We start from the raw sequence: 16,819 nt of genomic DNA, 5'->3' as shown, positions 1-16,819 counted from the left end.
TGCCAAACCTGGACCCTAACCAAGGCAAATATGAATAAACTAGCTACAACAGAAATAGCTATGGAATGAGCAATGTTAGGTATACGACTGTCAGATAAAAAGAGGAGCGACTGGGTAAGATCAAAAACAAAAGTCGAGGACATAACAACAAAAGTCGCCAAACTTAAATGGAGCTTTGCAGGTCACACTGTTAGACAAAAAGACCACCGTTGGAATGCCACGATACAACATTGGAGACCTTACCAAAGTAAACGACCGAGAGGAAGACCACAGATGAGATGGGTTGATGATATTAAAAGAGTAGCCGGAACGAATTGGAAATATGTTGCTCAGGATAGAGACCGATGGAAGGAGTTGGGAGAGGCCTATGTCCAAACGTGGACGATAGAAGGCTAAGAAGATGGGCTTCCATTGTAATATTTTCTTTATTGATTTTATATCTTCTTGTCTCTGGAAGACGAATGGAGAAGCAGTATATTAGTACCGGTCTACAAAAACAAGGGAGACATACAAAAATGCACAAACTACAGGGCTATAAAACTACTTAGCCACACCATGAAAATATGGGAGAGAGTAATTGATAGACGGATACGTGAAGAAACCGAAATATCCAATAATCAATTTGGCTTTATGCAGGGCAGATCAACAACAGATGCGATTTTCATTGTAAGGCAACTGATGGAAAAATACAGGAATAAAGAGACCAACGTTCATATGGTATTCATTGATCTTGAGAAAGCATATGATAGAGTTCCTCGAGAGATTCTGTGGTGGGCACTCAATAAGAAAGGAGTCCCTGGCGAATATGTAAAGATTGTGAGAGATATGTATGAGGGAGTAACGACTAGTGTTAGAACAGGTGTGGGAGAGACTGATAAATTTCAGGTGAAAGTAGGATTGCACCAAGGCTCGGTGCTTAGTCCTTATTTATTTTCATTAGTTTTGGACCAGATAACAGCGAAACTACAGGGTAGTATTCCATGGTGCCGTATGTATGCTGATGATGTAGTGTTAATAGGAAATAGTGAAAGAGACTTAGAACAAAAACTGGAACAGTGGAGACAAGCTCTGAAGGAAAAAGGTTTAAAACTTAGTAGGACAAAAACAGAGTATTTGGAATGTTCATTTAAAGATGGAGTTAGGTACTACAAATAAAATGGTATCTTTGGATGGTGAAATGATTGTGAAAAGCAATAGTTTTAAGAACCTAGGATCGGTATTACAGAATAATGGAGAAATAGATGGAGATTCATGCAGTAGAATTAGGGCTGGATGGATGAAGTGGAAAGAAGCGAGTGGTGTGTTGTGTGACAGAAAAATTCCAATGAAGCTGAAGGGAAAATTCTATACAACAGCCATAAGACCGGCTATGATGCATAGAACTGAATGTTGGGCAGTGAAAAAGAAAGAGGAACAACGAATGCATGTGGCGGAAATGAGAATGCTTAGATGGATGAGTGGAGTGACAAAGAAGGATAAAATTAGAATTGAGTATATTAGGGGAAGTCTAGGTGTGGCACCAATTGATGCCAAAATGAGAGAGCATAGGTTAAGATGGTTTGGTCATGTTCAACGTAGAGACGTTAATCACCCAATACGAAGAATAGCTGAAGTGCAGATTCCTGGAAGGAGTAGGAGAGGAAGACCAAAGAAGACCTGGGGGGAGACGATAAGGCAGGACATGTTGGTAAAGGGGATTAACATTGATATGACCCAAGATAGAATTGTGTGGAGAAATGCAATTAGGGAAGCCGACCCCGCATAGGGATAAGGCAAAAAGGATGATGATGATGATGATTTTCTTGTCTCGGGAAATGTCACAGCTACGACAGTCTCTGACTTTTAACAAGTCTTACAATATCGTGCCCTTCATTTAATTCGTTAATCTCGTCAGTTTTTCTCATCCTAAATGTGCTGTCTTTTTCTTGCACCGGACCAGAGGATCTTTTGTACACGATTTAACACCATAAAACAGAATAGAGAAGACCTAGCGTCGCAAGTTTCTTACTACAGTCGGACCCGCTTATTAGAGTACCGGTTATAGGAATATTCCGGTTTATGGAATATAATTTCGAGGTCCCGAAACGTTTCCATTTACCCTTTAATAAATTTATCCGTTTATTGGAATATGGTTTAGTAACCTAATACTGCTTTTTAGAATAATTTTTTCAGGTCAACAAATACATTTTTAGTACAATTTCCTAAGAATTTAAAATTTGCCAGATATAATAGTTTGTCAGTAAGAGCTTCGAAAGCCTGCTGTTTTGTATATTATTACGGTTTGTCAGGTACCCAATAAACACTTTATTACTGTGTTATGAGTAAACGCTCCTTTCCCACAGAAAATTCAATCGTATGCCGACAAGGCATAAAATAATTTGATTTGTCTACAAATTTCTATAGGTACATTGCCACACACTTGGCTGTTTTTAGAAACAGCATTTTTTTATACGGTTATTTATTACCAATAGTTGATCGTTTGTTCGGAAGTCTTTTCTAAAACCCAATTCCAATTTATTGTCTAATCGTTTCGTAATTATTTTTGTAAATAGATTATAAATTTTTATTGACATAAAAAGACCTAAAACCATATGCATATACATATTGACATAGTATGTACTATTATAACGTATATTCGGTACACTTATTTCAGCTAGCCACCAATGATCAGTTATTAGAATATCCCGCCTATAAGAATATTTTTGCTTGGAACGATGGCTATTCTAATAAGCGGGTACGACTATTACACCAAGAAACAATTTGTGCCTCTTGAAGAAAGCCCTCGTCCAATTTAAGGTAGACCTAGTTTTTCCGATAAGCTTTCTCAACTCCTAGATCTGGGTCCATCCTTCATTTTTTATGGTGCCATAGTAGTTGTAGTACTTTACTATTTATACTGTGGTTTGGTTGACGAGTGTTGAGCTTTTGTTATTTTTTTATTGCTAATCATCATCAGGTTTGTCTTCTTTACATTTCGCACCTTTAAAGTTAATATTTTATTTATTTATTTATTAAGCGCAACAGGCCTTGTAGGCCTAGGGCTAAAATCTTGACATTTCTGATTACATAAATAATATAATAAATAACTTAATATAACTTACATAACTTATAAAACTTATAAATTTTATTTAACTACACTTCAGTTTTTTATACACTCCTTCACCACCTCTCTCCATCTCCTTCTGTCCAATGCTAGTTCTTTCTATCTCTCAATGTTACTTTTCTTCAAGTCTTCATATACACTGTCCTTCCATCTTTTCCTTGGCCTGCCTTTCCTCCTCTTTTGTATTGGTCTTCGTGAGAGTACCATTTTTGGCATTCGTTTACTTACCATTCTCTCTATGTGCCCCAAGTATCGTATTCTCTGTGCTTTGATCGTCGTCGTAATCGTTGGCTCTTGATATAGTTCTTCCAATTCTTTATTGGTTCTTCTTCTCCACTGACCTTCTATTTTCACACCTCCATATATTGCTCTTTGCACTTTTCTCTCCCATCTTTCTAAAAGGTCTCTTTCTGACTTTTTGAGCACCCATGTTTCGCTTGCGTATATTACTGTGGGTCTGATAACAGTCTTATACATTGTTATTTTTGTTTTTCTTGATACGTATTTGGATTTCAATAATGTGCGTAATGCTCCATATTTTTTATTTCCTTTAGCTATTCTGGCCTTTATCTCCCCTTCTTCATGACCATTTTCATCTATTTTGGCTCCCAGGTAAATAATTTCTTTGGCTCTTTTGAACGAGTATCTTTTTTCTCCATTTGTACTATGATGTTATTCTCTTTTTCTTTTTGGATCTCCCCGATTATCATATACTTTGTCTTTTCTTCATTTATTTTAAGTCCGAATTTTTTGGCTTCTGTTATTATGTTTTTCATTAACTTTTGTAGTTATTTTTTGCTTGTTGCTAATAGCGTCAGATCATCTGCAAATGCTATGCATTGGTGGCCGTTTTAAATATCGTTTCTTGCATGTGTTTTCTGCTTTTCCTGATTATTCCTTCCAATGTTAGATTGAATGCCATTGTTGATAGTGAGTCTCCTTGTCGTAATCCTTCCTTGGTTTCAAACTTTTTGAATGTATACCCTTTCCAAACTATTTCGTTTGTTGTGTTTTCCATCGTCATCTTTTTTATCTTGACAATTTTACTTGGTATCCCCAATTCTTTCATCAGTTCGTACATCTGCTGTCTATTTACTGTGTCGTAAGCCTGCTTAAAGTCTATGAACAAAGCATATAGTACTGTTTTATGTTCGTAACAGGTAGTCTGTATTTCTTTTAAGGCAAATATTTGGTCAGTCGTTGATCTGTTGTTTCTAAAACCTGCCTGGTATTTCCCCAGTATTTTTTCCGAATAATGACAGCCCTTTTCTTACACTTTGTGCCAAGATTTTGTAAACTATTTCCAATAGTGCGATGCCTCTGTAGTTTTCGCATAGCATTATATCACCTTTTTTATGTATAGGGCATATTCTTGCTATGGTCCACTCTTCTGGCATTTTTTCTACTTCCCATATTCTTTTTATCAGGTCATATATCTCTTTCTGTAGTCTTTTCCCTCCTGATTTTATCATTTCGGCCGATATTTCTGTTATTCCTAGGCTTTTATTATTTTTCAACCTCTTTATTTCGTTCTTTATTTCTTCTTCTGTGGGTATTTCTATTAAACCTTTAAAGTTAAACCGTTACTAAACGAAAAAAGCAAATTTTACAGTAGAGAAAAAATTTAAAAAAAAATTCTTTTTTTTTAATTTGATACTATGTAAGTGATACTGGGACCCTATTTGTATGAGGTATGATAGATATATGTATATGTTTACATTAAAACATTCAACATAGGAAAGCATGAATAATTTATTAGAACAATGATTTTTGAATTTTTAATTTTTATAGTAACACTTTACCACTTAACCCTTTAATCGGTAACCCCGCCATAAGGCCGGCATTAAAATAATCGAATTATTCTAACATGTAAAATTTATTTGCTCTCACATCGACTACAACGCTTTTCGGCAAGAATAGTGTCGACCTTAGAGGATCAAAAATTTTTTGAGATGGTAAAAAAATTTTCCATCCTCTAAGGTGTCGACCAGTGGTAACGGTTTAAAAGTTATAGGTTCAGTTACTTGAGAGGTAAATGGTCAACGTGGAAACATACAACTGTGGAAACATACGTGTAACAATTGATTTCATATTTTTTTTTGGTAAGAACTTATAGTGTTTGTTTAATAGTTTATTAGCGTATTTGGTGAAAAATATAAAATTAGTGCTGTTTTTGAGTGTTGAGTGATACCCGCCTTTTGGCCGGCTTGTCGGTGTACGGTAAAATAAGTCATTCGCGTATTTGAATAAAAGTACATATTTATATTTTACTTTTATATTTATACATTTCTTTCTTTCTATTGTAGAACATGGAAAAGAATAGATCTTAAAGACGAAGAAAGTATGGTGCGAAATGGTATAACGAGCTGACAGACGTGGAAAAAAGGACAAAATACGATCTTTCCACAATAACCGATGAACAAATCGACGAGATCATGGACTCTAATCTTGATTCAGATGACGATATAGTTTACGAAGATGATGATAGCATATCCGATCCGGATTATGACTACAAGGCGGATGTGCTCACAGCCGAGAACGATGAGATCATTTTTTTTTATTTACGTGAAAATATCATTGATTTGGAGCTTTCCATGAACCTTCCGTTAGAGCTAAGTAATATCACTGAAGTTATTAAAGGGTTAGTGAGTGTTTCAGAACCACATGCAAATATATCTACTTCTGAAATGGCAACATTAACTTTGCCGGAACTTATAACATCAGAAAATACATCACCAAAACTTCCAACAACTGATCCGGATACTCAAATAGACGTTTCAGTATCACCCGTACCGTTAGCATCAAAAGAATCAATTGCATCAACTTCCACACAACTAACAACAACCACTAAATTCAAACCAAAGAAAAGACCCAGATCCCCGTTACCAACCGTAGAAGCTACGGGAACACAAATAGTACCATCAGCGGGGTCTTCACTGGCACAGGCATGCTAATAAAACACGGAAAGTCACAATGCAATACTAATTATTTCTCTTTCTTTGAGTTGACCTCATGGAATCTCATATGGAGCGAAGTGAACGCCGCATTAAAACAATGAATACAAAGAAACGCATCATTTACCATTTTCTGGATATGGCTGTCACACGTGCGTTCATTTTGTATCAGATGATATAATGAAGATGGTACGAAAACAGATTTCAAAGAAGAAGGAGCTTCACAAGAAAAAAACATAAGACTATTAAAATTTCGTGTGAAAATTGCTCAAGCTCTGTGCTCTTCTGTTCAGAAAAGATCCATTGGTCGACCTTCAAATTCACCGCTCACTACTAATAGTACTAAAGCTGGTATAGAGGCAGCGCATCCTGTTGAAGACGTATGTTACGATGGAGTAGATCATGTTACTGAACGGATTCCAGGTAGTAAAAAGGCCTGCAAATACTGCATGAAATCAGAAACGCACACTTTCTGCCTGAAATGTCAACTACATGTATGTCATTCCAGTGCCAAGAATTGTTGGAAAGACTACCACGTCCGTCGTTAAGGTGTTTCTTTCATTAATATTTACCTGTTAATTTTTTCTATCAAGTTTATATCAATAACAATTTAAAAAATTTTATAAGCAACAAAAAAGCGCTAGTTAATTTTTCCCTGTAGAACGATATACCGGTCGTACGGCCGGCATTCTTCTTTTTCACTTTGTGGCAGAGTCAATAACGATATCAAAAAATTAACTTTCCATTCGTGTTTCACGTAGCAAAATTGCCCTGAAACCAAAATTTTCAGAAATTTGAACCCCCTATTTCTATTTTGCCGATTAAAGGGTTAAATTTATTAAATTATAAGTGGTAACTATGACATTTGTAAATAATAAAATTAACCAAAAAATAATAAGTTAATATTTGTGGGCATTAAATATGATAAATTAACAAACTATCATACTTACTAATGTTTTATTGTCTAATTAAAATATTAATAATAAAAAGAAGCCTAACAAACAAAAATTTTTTTTCATAAACTAACTAAAAATAATAAAATCTTTTGAAAGGTTATCATAAAATTCAAAATAAGTAATTGATAATAAAAATATAAAGTTTGTAAAAGTTTTGTAATTCTTTCACTACAATTTAGGCGACATGTTTCCTCACATGGAGGTCCTACATTCTTCTCAGGGACGATCTTTTTCCTGTTATACATAGAAGTACTTACTTACATTTTTGTCAACTATTACGTTGTTTTTTAGCTTTTTGCTGTCGAGACCAATGATTAAAATGTTTACACCTTCTTTTTTCGGTACATTGCTATCAGCAGGGAGATTTACATTATTTTCCTTACTGCATTATATTGTTACGGTCTAAAATGGGCCTGTATAATAATTGGCGTCTACTTTGAGTTGATATTATATTATTATAGTCTGGATCTCTATCTGCATCATCGGAAGAAAAGTCTTTACCTGATGTGGACGTATTTGATGAAGATGAGGTTGAGCTAGATGACGAGGAACATTATGATGATGATGATGAACTAGATGAAACAGACCTTTTTATGGAACTTGGAACTTGTTCACTTCGTTCATTCTCTGCAACTATCCTCAGAAAGTTACAATTGTCCTTCTCTCTCATAGCATTGCACGTCGTTTGTACAAATCATTTATTTTCTTTCGTAACCGGAAAATCGGTAACCTAATGAGTAGACATAGGCAAATATGCAAATTGCATATTTTGCATATTATGCATAAAATATGCAAAAATGTCAAAATTTGCATATTTCTATAACAATGTGCATAAAGTGAAGATAAACTTGAAATTTTAGGTGTATAGATATTCATCAAATAAATCAAGAGCTTGGAAATCCGAACATTTATTTTTATTTCAATATCTCTAGATATTTATTGTAGTTTTGTTCTTGAATAAGGGTTCCAAAAGCTGCTAGTTTATACCTCTAGGTAAAAACTTTTATTGGGATGGTCAGTTTTAGAAATCAATTATGTTGTAAAATTGGAACTGGTAACACCTGTCTTTGCAATAATATTGTGAATTGCAATTTGAAACTACCGAAAATAAACACTGCTTCAAACTTGGATAAAACCTACATCTACGGGATAAAGTTTACTGCTCAATTTGTGGTAAAACTGGAAGTACTACATAATTGTGTGTTATATTATTTTATACGAGAATATTTTCTAATATGTGCTGATACAAGGCAAGTTCGCAATAAATCGCTATACATATTTCTTATTTTCTCAGGCATTTTTTTAATTTCTTGTGATGAAAAAATAGGATCTAAAAAATTCAAATAATTCAGTAATGTACTGAAAAGTCGCTTAAAATTGTTTTCTCGTACAATAACCTTTAGTTGTGTGCTTAGATTTAGGCTCGTAGTATTTTTTCTTATATAAATAAACAAAAACCAAGAATCTCCTGTACATATTTGGGGGACCTGCCTGCTTTCACAGTCATATTATCTTGATATTTTCAAGATTCTTGATTTTAATTGTTATGAAAATAGTTACCAGGTCCTTTCTGAAGTACTTAGTTCAAGTAGGTACTAGGTGGGACACTCTTAGTTAGGACACTCTTAATGTGAAAGCAAAGATTACCGTAAATTTGAAAAATACCCCAGTAACATCGGTTGATGTAGAAATAAGTTTTTTCATAAATTTTTGTTAAAAAAATTTTAACAGCATTTAATCATTAATTCAGTGTTGGCAAAATTCGAAGTAATATCATTTATTTATTAAAATACTTAAATACTTAAATACCTAAGCTTAGTTTGCAAAATAAATCAAAAGTATTAATTAATATAAATTACGAAGATATTTTAAATATGTTTGTAAATAAAATGGATAATACTTTCTGAGTTTTTTAAATATACATAATTATATTTTTTTTATTTTTATGTGCATATTTTCTAGATGAACATGCATATTTTTGTATAAAATACTGCATATTTATGCGCATATTTCATATGTTTTTATTTGCATATTTGCCTAAGTCTACTAATGAGTTACTGATTCAGTTTAGAGTAGTTGTTGTATTTGTAAGCGCAACTACTAGCGCAAAACTTCATAGTGCGAATTTGTAAACTACAACTAACCCTGAAGGTCTCACTATTAAATTTAACAATCTTGATTTCTTTACCCTCTACGTAAAAGAAAAGAGTGACTAAAGGAATTGTAACACTTTAGTAGTAATAAAAATTAGTGTACAGATTGTAAATTTAGATTTTAAAAGTAAAGTGTGGTTATACTGAAAGTAACACTTTGTCGATGATGTTGTATGGTCATTGTAAAATTTGTTTAAATGAAAACTGTGATCAAACAATATGTTACACTTTACGAATTAAAAGTCTCAATAAATGCTTCACTCCGTCTTTCAGCCGTGTCTATACAAATAATCACAATTTTATTTTAAAAACCTGTGTTCACTCCTCAGAATATGTGGAACAACTAGTTTAGTCACACTGTTGTGTTTAGCATGTCGATCTAGTCCAGGGTAATAAGGTTTTTCCATGACACTCGAGCAGCCAGGGTACTGAAGCGTTTTTTCGACAGGTAATACCTATAAGAGCAAATTGTAACTATTTCCTGCGTAGGATGTGGCGGCCATTTTTATTTATAAACAATTAAGTGTCAAAAAATGGCATTTTCCCTTTTTTTTTCAAATCAATGGAAAACCGTGAAACTTATGGTTTTTTTAGTACAAATATCTTTGAGATTATGGAAAAAGCTTTAAAGTGACGTATTACAAAGTTTGATATACTCATTTATTGTTAATATAATTGCGAAAAAAGTCGGAATTGCAAAAAAATTAATTTCGCAATATCTATTGTAAAAATTAATGTACAGCTTTGAAATTTTTGTCATAAAGAGTTCTTTGGTGCTTAATATGTGATAAAAATTTCAAAGCGATTCATTCAATTGTTTAAATTTTATTCAAATTGTTTATCCCAGAGAGCATTTTTTTTACAATAACATAAGTCAGAAAAAGATGATGTTAGAACCATTCTGCATGTGTCAAATGAAAGAGCATGAGCTATATTTCCAACTTGGTTTAAAAAAAGCGAATAAAAAATGCATTTATTAGTAATAAATAATTATGCAAAAGTATCGTAAATCTTTCCTTATAAACTTTTTATTTTGTTATATAAGAAATTATATATATTTATTACAATTTTTTATCAATTATGATATAAATAACATTACTTGGTAGTTGTGCACTAAAAAACAGGGTAAAAAAGTTAATTTTTTTGGAAGAAGTTATTCAAAAAGTTTATAAGGAAAGATTTACGATACTTTTGTACAATTATTTATTACTAATAAATGCATTTTTTATTCGCTTTTTTTAAACCAAGTTGAAAATATAGTTCATGCTCTTCCATTTGATACCTGTGGAATGGTTCTAACGTCATTTTTTTCTGACTTATGTTAGTGCAAAAAAAATGCTCACTGAGATAAACAATTCGAATAAAATTTGAACAATTGAATGAATCGCTTTGAAATTTTTATTATATATTAAGCCCCAAAGAACCCCTTATTTGACAAAAATTTCAAACCTGTACACTAATTTTTACAGCAGTTATTGCGAAAAATATTTTTTTTCAATTCCGACCTTTTTTCGCAATTATATTAACAATAAATAAGTATATCAAACTTTGTAATATGTCATTTTAAAGCTTTTTCCATAATCTCAAAGATATTTGTACTAAACAAATCATAAGTTTCACTGTTTTCCATTGATTTGAAAAAAAAAGGGAAAAATACCATTTTTTGACAGTTAATTGTTTATAAATAAAAATGGCCGCCAGATCCTACGCAGGAAATAGTTACAATTAGTTTCTATGGGTATTACCTACTTGTCGAAAAAACGCTTCAGTACCCTGGCTAGGCTGCTCGAGTGTCACGAACAGGGTATATTTTTGTCTTATTACCCTGGCCCAATCATATTTTGTTTAAAACCGGAAAAAAATTACGCCATCTAGCCTCTAGGATAAGATTTTGATAGGAGAGTCAAATTTATCAGGTAGGCAAAATCAGGTTTAAGATAGGTGGCATCGATAACCCAATTCTCAAATAAAATTTGTTTAGTAACGGTTTATGTTTAAAGGTGCAATTTATCTCTCTCTCGTAATCAACTGGATATATGCGACAATATGCGTATAAAAACAAAACCTCATTTATGAACCCCAACCAGTTGGGGCAAATTCACTTTTACATAGCTCAACAATTTTTGTGTAGATTATCTTAAATCTTACAATTTTAGAAAACCTAAAATCGTACACCATAGTGTATTCAACGTAATGTATAAAATATAATGCTTTCATTTGTAAATTAATTAACAGGCTTTGAACCACAATAAAATAAAATTAGCTAATATTTACTATAGTCCATTCTTTAACGGCAAAATATTGCAAAATCTCTAAATTTTAAAGAACCGCTTGGATTGACATGAAATTTGGCATACGTATAGCTGACAAGTCAAAGAAAAAAAGTGATATTGTGCCGATATGTGCTTCTGCCCTGGGGGTCGTTTTCACCCCCTCTTGGGGGTGAAAAAATATTCGTCCAAAGAAAGTCAGGAAATGGATAAACTGGCTAATTTTAAGTAACTTTTGTTCCATAGAGTTTTTTCACTAAGTCAATACTTTTCGAGTTATTTGGCAGTGAATATGTTCATTTTTTCAACAAAATAACCACGCTTTTAGACGCTTTTTCGCAAATAACTCAAATAGTAAGTATTTTGTCGAGAAACATTCTTAGGAAAAATATAGCCTGTAAAAAATTTAAAAAAATGGTGTATATATCACGTCTCTACACCTAGTAGAAGCAGAGTTATAGCTAATGAAAATAGGTTCATATTCGTCAAATTCCAAAATAGAATACTTTAACCTGAAATACACAAAAATGAAGCACATTTCGGGGAAAACTCATGACAACTTATTTAAAGTATTTAAAAAAAGCTTTATTTTTGTTTTACAAAAAAAAAATTCTAGCATCAAAATTAAACAAGTTACGCTCAAAATAAAGTTAGTCCCTTTTGGTTTTGGTAAAAAAATCGAGAAAATCATTCCCTAATTAGTATCTTAAATGAACTTAATCGTTACGACTTCACAAGTTTCTTGACTAGTGTATATATTGTTTATATGATCTGTAAGTTTCATCGGTTCAAAGTCCTTATTATTGAAAGGTCTGTAGTTAAAAGGGGTTGAACGAGTCACTGATCACGAATGTATGCAAATTTAGAAACACCAAATCTTAATCATTTTTTGTCTAACAGAAAAACAAAAAAATACATGATATTCAGAAAAGCAAATCTGACTTTTTTTGTTTTTCGAGATTTTTGGTATCTCTAACAATTTTTAAGTTATTTTGAAAAAAAGCATATTTTTCAAATTTTTTTTAAAAATTTTACTTTGAAACCAAATTTTTTCAAAAATAAGCACTTTGGATCGATAAAACTTACGGATCATATAAACACAACATAAGTAAAATAATTTGTGGAGCGGTAACGATTAATTTCATTTAAGTTGCTAATTAGGGGGTGGTCTTCCCGATTTTTTTTTTGCAAAAACAAAATTGACCATCTTTCTTTTGAGCTTAACTTGCTTAAATTTAATGCTAGAAACTTTTTGTAAAAACAAGAATAAAGCTTTTCTTAAACACATTAAAAAAGTTATAATGGGTTTTCCCCAAAAAGTGCTTAATTTTTTGGATATTTCACGTCGAAATATCCTATTTGAAATTTGATGAATATGAATCTATTTTTCATTGGCTATAACTCTGGTTCTACGAGATCCAGAGACCCAGCGCTTACACCATTTTTTTTTACTTTTTTATAGGCTATATTTTTGCTAAGAACGTTTTTTTCGACAAAATGCTTACGTTTTGAGTTATTTGCGAAAAACCGTCTAAAAATGTGGTTATTTTGTTGAAAAATGAACATATTCACTCGCAATAACTCGAACAGTGTTGACTTGGCGAAAAAGCTCTATAGAACAAAAGTTACTTAAAATTAGTCAGTTTACCCATTTCCGGACTTATTTTGGACATATATTTTTTCACCCACAATAGGGGATGAAAGTCACCCCTCCGGGCAAACGCACACATCGGCACAATATCACTTTTTTTCTTTGACATGTAAGCTATACGTATGCCAAATTGCATGTCAATCCAAGCGGTTCTTTAAAATTTAGAGCAAAAACCGTGAAAGAATAGACTACTATTTAAACTTGAATATACATTTTATATATTTATTTAAATGAAAAATTACAACAATTATATCAGACTGTTAAACCTTGTTTTTAGCATAGTTTAATAAAACATAATATTTGACGAATTTAAAAATTGGCAAACGAAATATTTTCATGTCATCATGACGTCACCTTATGAATGAAAAACAAATAGGTACAGTTGAGTCCGCGAATCTTTACCCGTGCGTCATCATTTAAAGCATACGAAATAAGTCGGAAATCTATTTCACGCAACAATAACTGACAGAAAGTGGCTACTGTTCCGATTACGGGTTTCATTATAAAATTTGACGTTATCAAATATATAGAATGTCAAATGTAAGTTTTGCTTCAAAATTTTTGTGCAGAATTACAGCTACATTTGAAGTAGCTTAATAAACTCTTTTATTATTATTGATTAATAAATAAATAAACAATGTATAAAAAATCCAACAACATATTTTATTTTTGTTATTTTATTCACTTTTGACGGAAATCTAAACACAGTCATTTCTTTACTGTGTGAATGACGTTAGCTTTGTAGGTTTTAAATATATTAGATTAGTAGGCCAAAATAGAATTATTTACCTTAAAATTTCAAAGCCCAATATAAAAGTAGTTGTGAAGACAACTGTTTGTGTAATTTGAAGAAACTTCAAAACGCAAAAATTCGACAAAAACCGCAAAAAGTTCAACTGATTGACAGCCACAAAATTAAACAAAGCAGAAACGTCAAACAAATTGCGCTTAAAATATGAAAACATACCGAATCGTCTTTTTTGTACCAATCTCCTTTCAATGCACTGAGTCTAGATGGTTCATAAAAATAACATGTGTTGTTACTTAATAACAAACGGCAGCTGGTTTGTCATGAGTTTCATGCGTGGAAGAGAATGATGCTAGATAAAAATTATGTGTTTTATCTCGCCAGGTATTAATGACGCACGGGTAAAGACTCGCGGGCTCAACTGTATAATTTGTGTCAAAAGTAATTCAGGCCTGTACTTAGGTAGATATAGTCAGGACTCATCTTATCATTCATAAGGTATTTTCAACATAATATGATGTTCATTACTTAGTTAACCTGACTTTTCCAGCTGTTCTTACAATAATTGCGATAATCTTTTGATGATTAATGCAGTCAAATGCTTTTCCATAATCAATAAAACTTTATTATACATCTACAGTAATTTCTTTGAATCGTTGTTTTAACATATTTAAGGCAGAAATATTCTCGTGTTCCCAATTTGTTTCAAAATCCGAATCTGGAACTCACACTTCTTGCAAATTCTTGTATTCTTCTACGTATGCTTGTATGGATGATTCTGAGAAAAGTTTTAGGTACATTCCATGTCAAATCACTCAAGCAAAAAATTTTGGATCTCCGATTTATCTGAAAATTTGTATATAGCTTCTGCGGGACGTAAAAATAAGATATTTAAGGTCAAAACATTTTCTTCTTTTTTTCTCAAAATGTTATTTTATGCGATTTTACAGTGATTTGGTGTTTATTTAAACAAATTTGCATTTTCTGTCGTAAAGTATCAATGAAAAACATGTTTTAATAGAAAGTACTCAAAAATGTCACTATATGGCATTATAACAAGTTATTTTTAATCAAAACAAGTTTTTGATCAAATTTTATAGTGTAAAAAAACGTTAAAATACCGTTTTTTACATTCTCCCCCATTCTCAAAATACATCATCATCGATTTGGCTGAAAATTTGCCCACAGATAGCCAAAAGATAGGACTTTAAGTGGTTAGAAGGATTTGAATTATGTTACAATACCAAAAAAGTTACATGCAGTAATATCAGACCCAAAAGTATATATTAGTCCAGTCGGGATAGCATTTGACCTTGAATGCCGAACTGCCCAAAATTTTATTTTTCTAATCTTTAGGGGAGTCAATAGTAGCGTAAATTTAAAATCACGAATGAATTCCTCCGTTACGTTAGCTGTCATCTTGATTTTAAAGGAGAACCTGTTTTGCTCAATATCTCCGCCATTTTTAACTTTTCGACAAAAATGGTAGGAACTGAAATTGTTCCAAATAAATCGTATTTACAATTATAACAATTTCTTTTTAACAATTTTTGTCGTGAGGTCGATATTTTCGAGTTAATTTTACTTACATTAGACGCCTATATTTTTGACTATAATATTGCATGTAACTTGTTTGGTATTGTAATATAATTCAAATCCTTCTAACCACTTAAAGTCCTATGTTTTGTCTATCTGTGGGAAAATTGTCAGCCAAATCGATTATGATGTATTTTGGGAATGGAGAAAAATGTAAAAAACGGTATTTTAACGTTTTCTACACTATAAAATTTGATCAAAAGCTTGTTTTGAATCAAAGTAACTTGTTATAGCGCCATATAATGACATTTGTGAGTCCCTTTTATTAAAATATTATGTTTTCCATTGATACTTTACGATAGAAAATGCAAATTTGTATAAATAAACACCAAATCACTTAAAATCGCAAAAAAAAAAACATTTTGAGAAAAAAAGAAGAAGAAGATTTTTTGACCTTAAATATCTTATTTTTACGTCCCGCAGAAGCTATATACCAATTTTCAGACAAATCGGAGGTCCAACATTTTTTTTGCTCCAAAATTGAGTGATTTGAAATGGAATGACCCTTTAAGGTTTTTTGTAAGATCAATGTTAATATTCGGTAATCATCGCATTGAGTGGAATTGTTATTTTTTTATAATCTAACGAATGTTGATTTTAGCCAGTCTGATGGAGTTTTACATGTATCATAACCTTATTGAATAGTATAATATTATATCTACAAACATCTGTATATTACCTGTATCATATATCTAACCTTTTTTTGTCACTCAGTATACTCACAATATTATTTATACTTTGAACTCATAATTTTATTTTCGTAAAACAAAAGCCGACTTAGGTCAAATGAAATTTCTTAAATATTATTTAAAATTAAAATATTGATATAAAACACTAATTTTTAATTGTAATTGTGTACATTTTTTTAAAATAATTTCTGGGAAACAAAACCTCAATCATGACAATATTTTTAGACACCAAACATCGCTGAACTAATGGACCCAGATTCCACTGAAGATATTATGAGTCAAATAATGCACAAGACGGATTCTGTAGGTTATAAAAGAGCTAGTTTATCAGTGATTAGACATTTGTACAAAAATAACTTTTTATAACTAACACCATAGTATGTTTTATTGTATTATTCAGTATTTTTAAGAAATTGTTAATTCTACTTTAATAAATTAATTATTAATTTTTTGTTGTTATAATAAACAGTAAAAAAGTGACAGGATTATTTATGTTGACCTATAAGTGCCCAGTGTTCTCATTGGAAAACTGTTTTATTGTTCATGATACCATGTTTCTCTATAGGATACAGGTAGAGATATGTATGTTTATAATACAAGGATCACTATCCTTGCGTTTTAAAGTTTTCTCTTGTATGCACCCACAAAGATCAGTATTGTTAGCGTGAAGAGCCAGTCATGCTCGTAAGTAGCAATCGG

At 31.8% G+C, this 16,819-nt stretch overlaps 1 protein-coding gene across 2 annotated transcripts in view; it reads left to right on the top strand.

Moving 5' to 3' along the window:
- The window catches only part of LOC114331586 (uncharacterized), a 48,053-nt gene extending 31,453 nt beyond the window's left edge, over window positions 1-16,600 (top strand). For both annotated transcript variants that reach the window (XM_028281189.2, XM_028281192.2), the window contains one exon: window positions 16,346-16,600. In XM_028281189.2, coding sequence (XP_028136990.1) covers window positions 16,346-16,486 — 141 coding nt within the window. In that variant the 3' untranslated portion in view covers window positions 16,487-16,600. The remainder of the gene's footprint in view (window positions 1-16,345) is intronic.
- Window positions 16,601-16,819: the final 219 nt, after the last annotated feature.

This window comes from Diabrotica virgifera, chromosome 5 (genome assembly GCF_917563875.1).
Source record: "Diabrotica virgifera virgifera chromosome 5, PGI_DIABVI_V3a".
Classification (NCBI taxonomy): domain Eukaryota; kingdom Metazoa; phylum Arthropoda; class Insecta; order Coleoptera; family Chrysomelidae; genus Diabrotica; species Diabrotica virgifera.
Note: the sequence above shows the minus strand (reverse complement) of the source record. Positions and strands in the feature narration are given on the sequence as shown.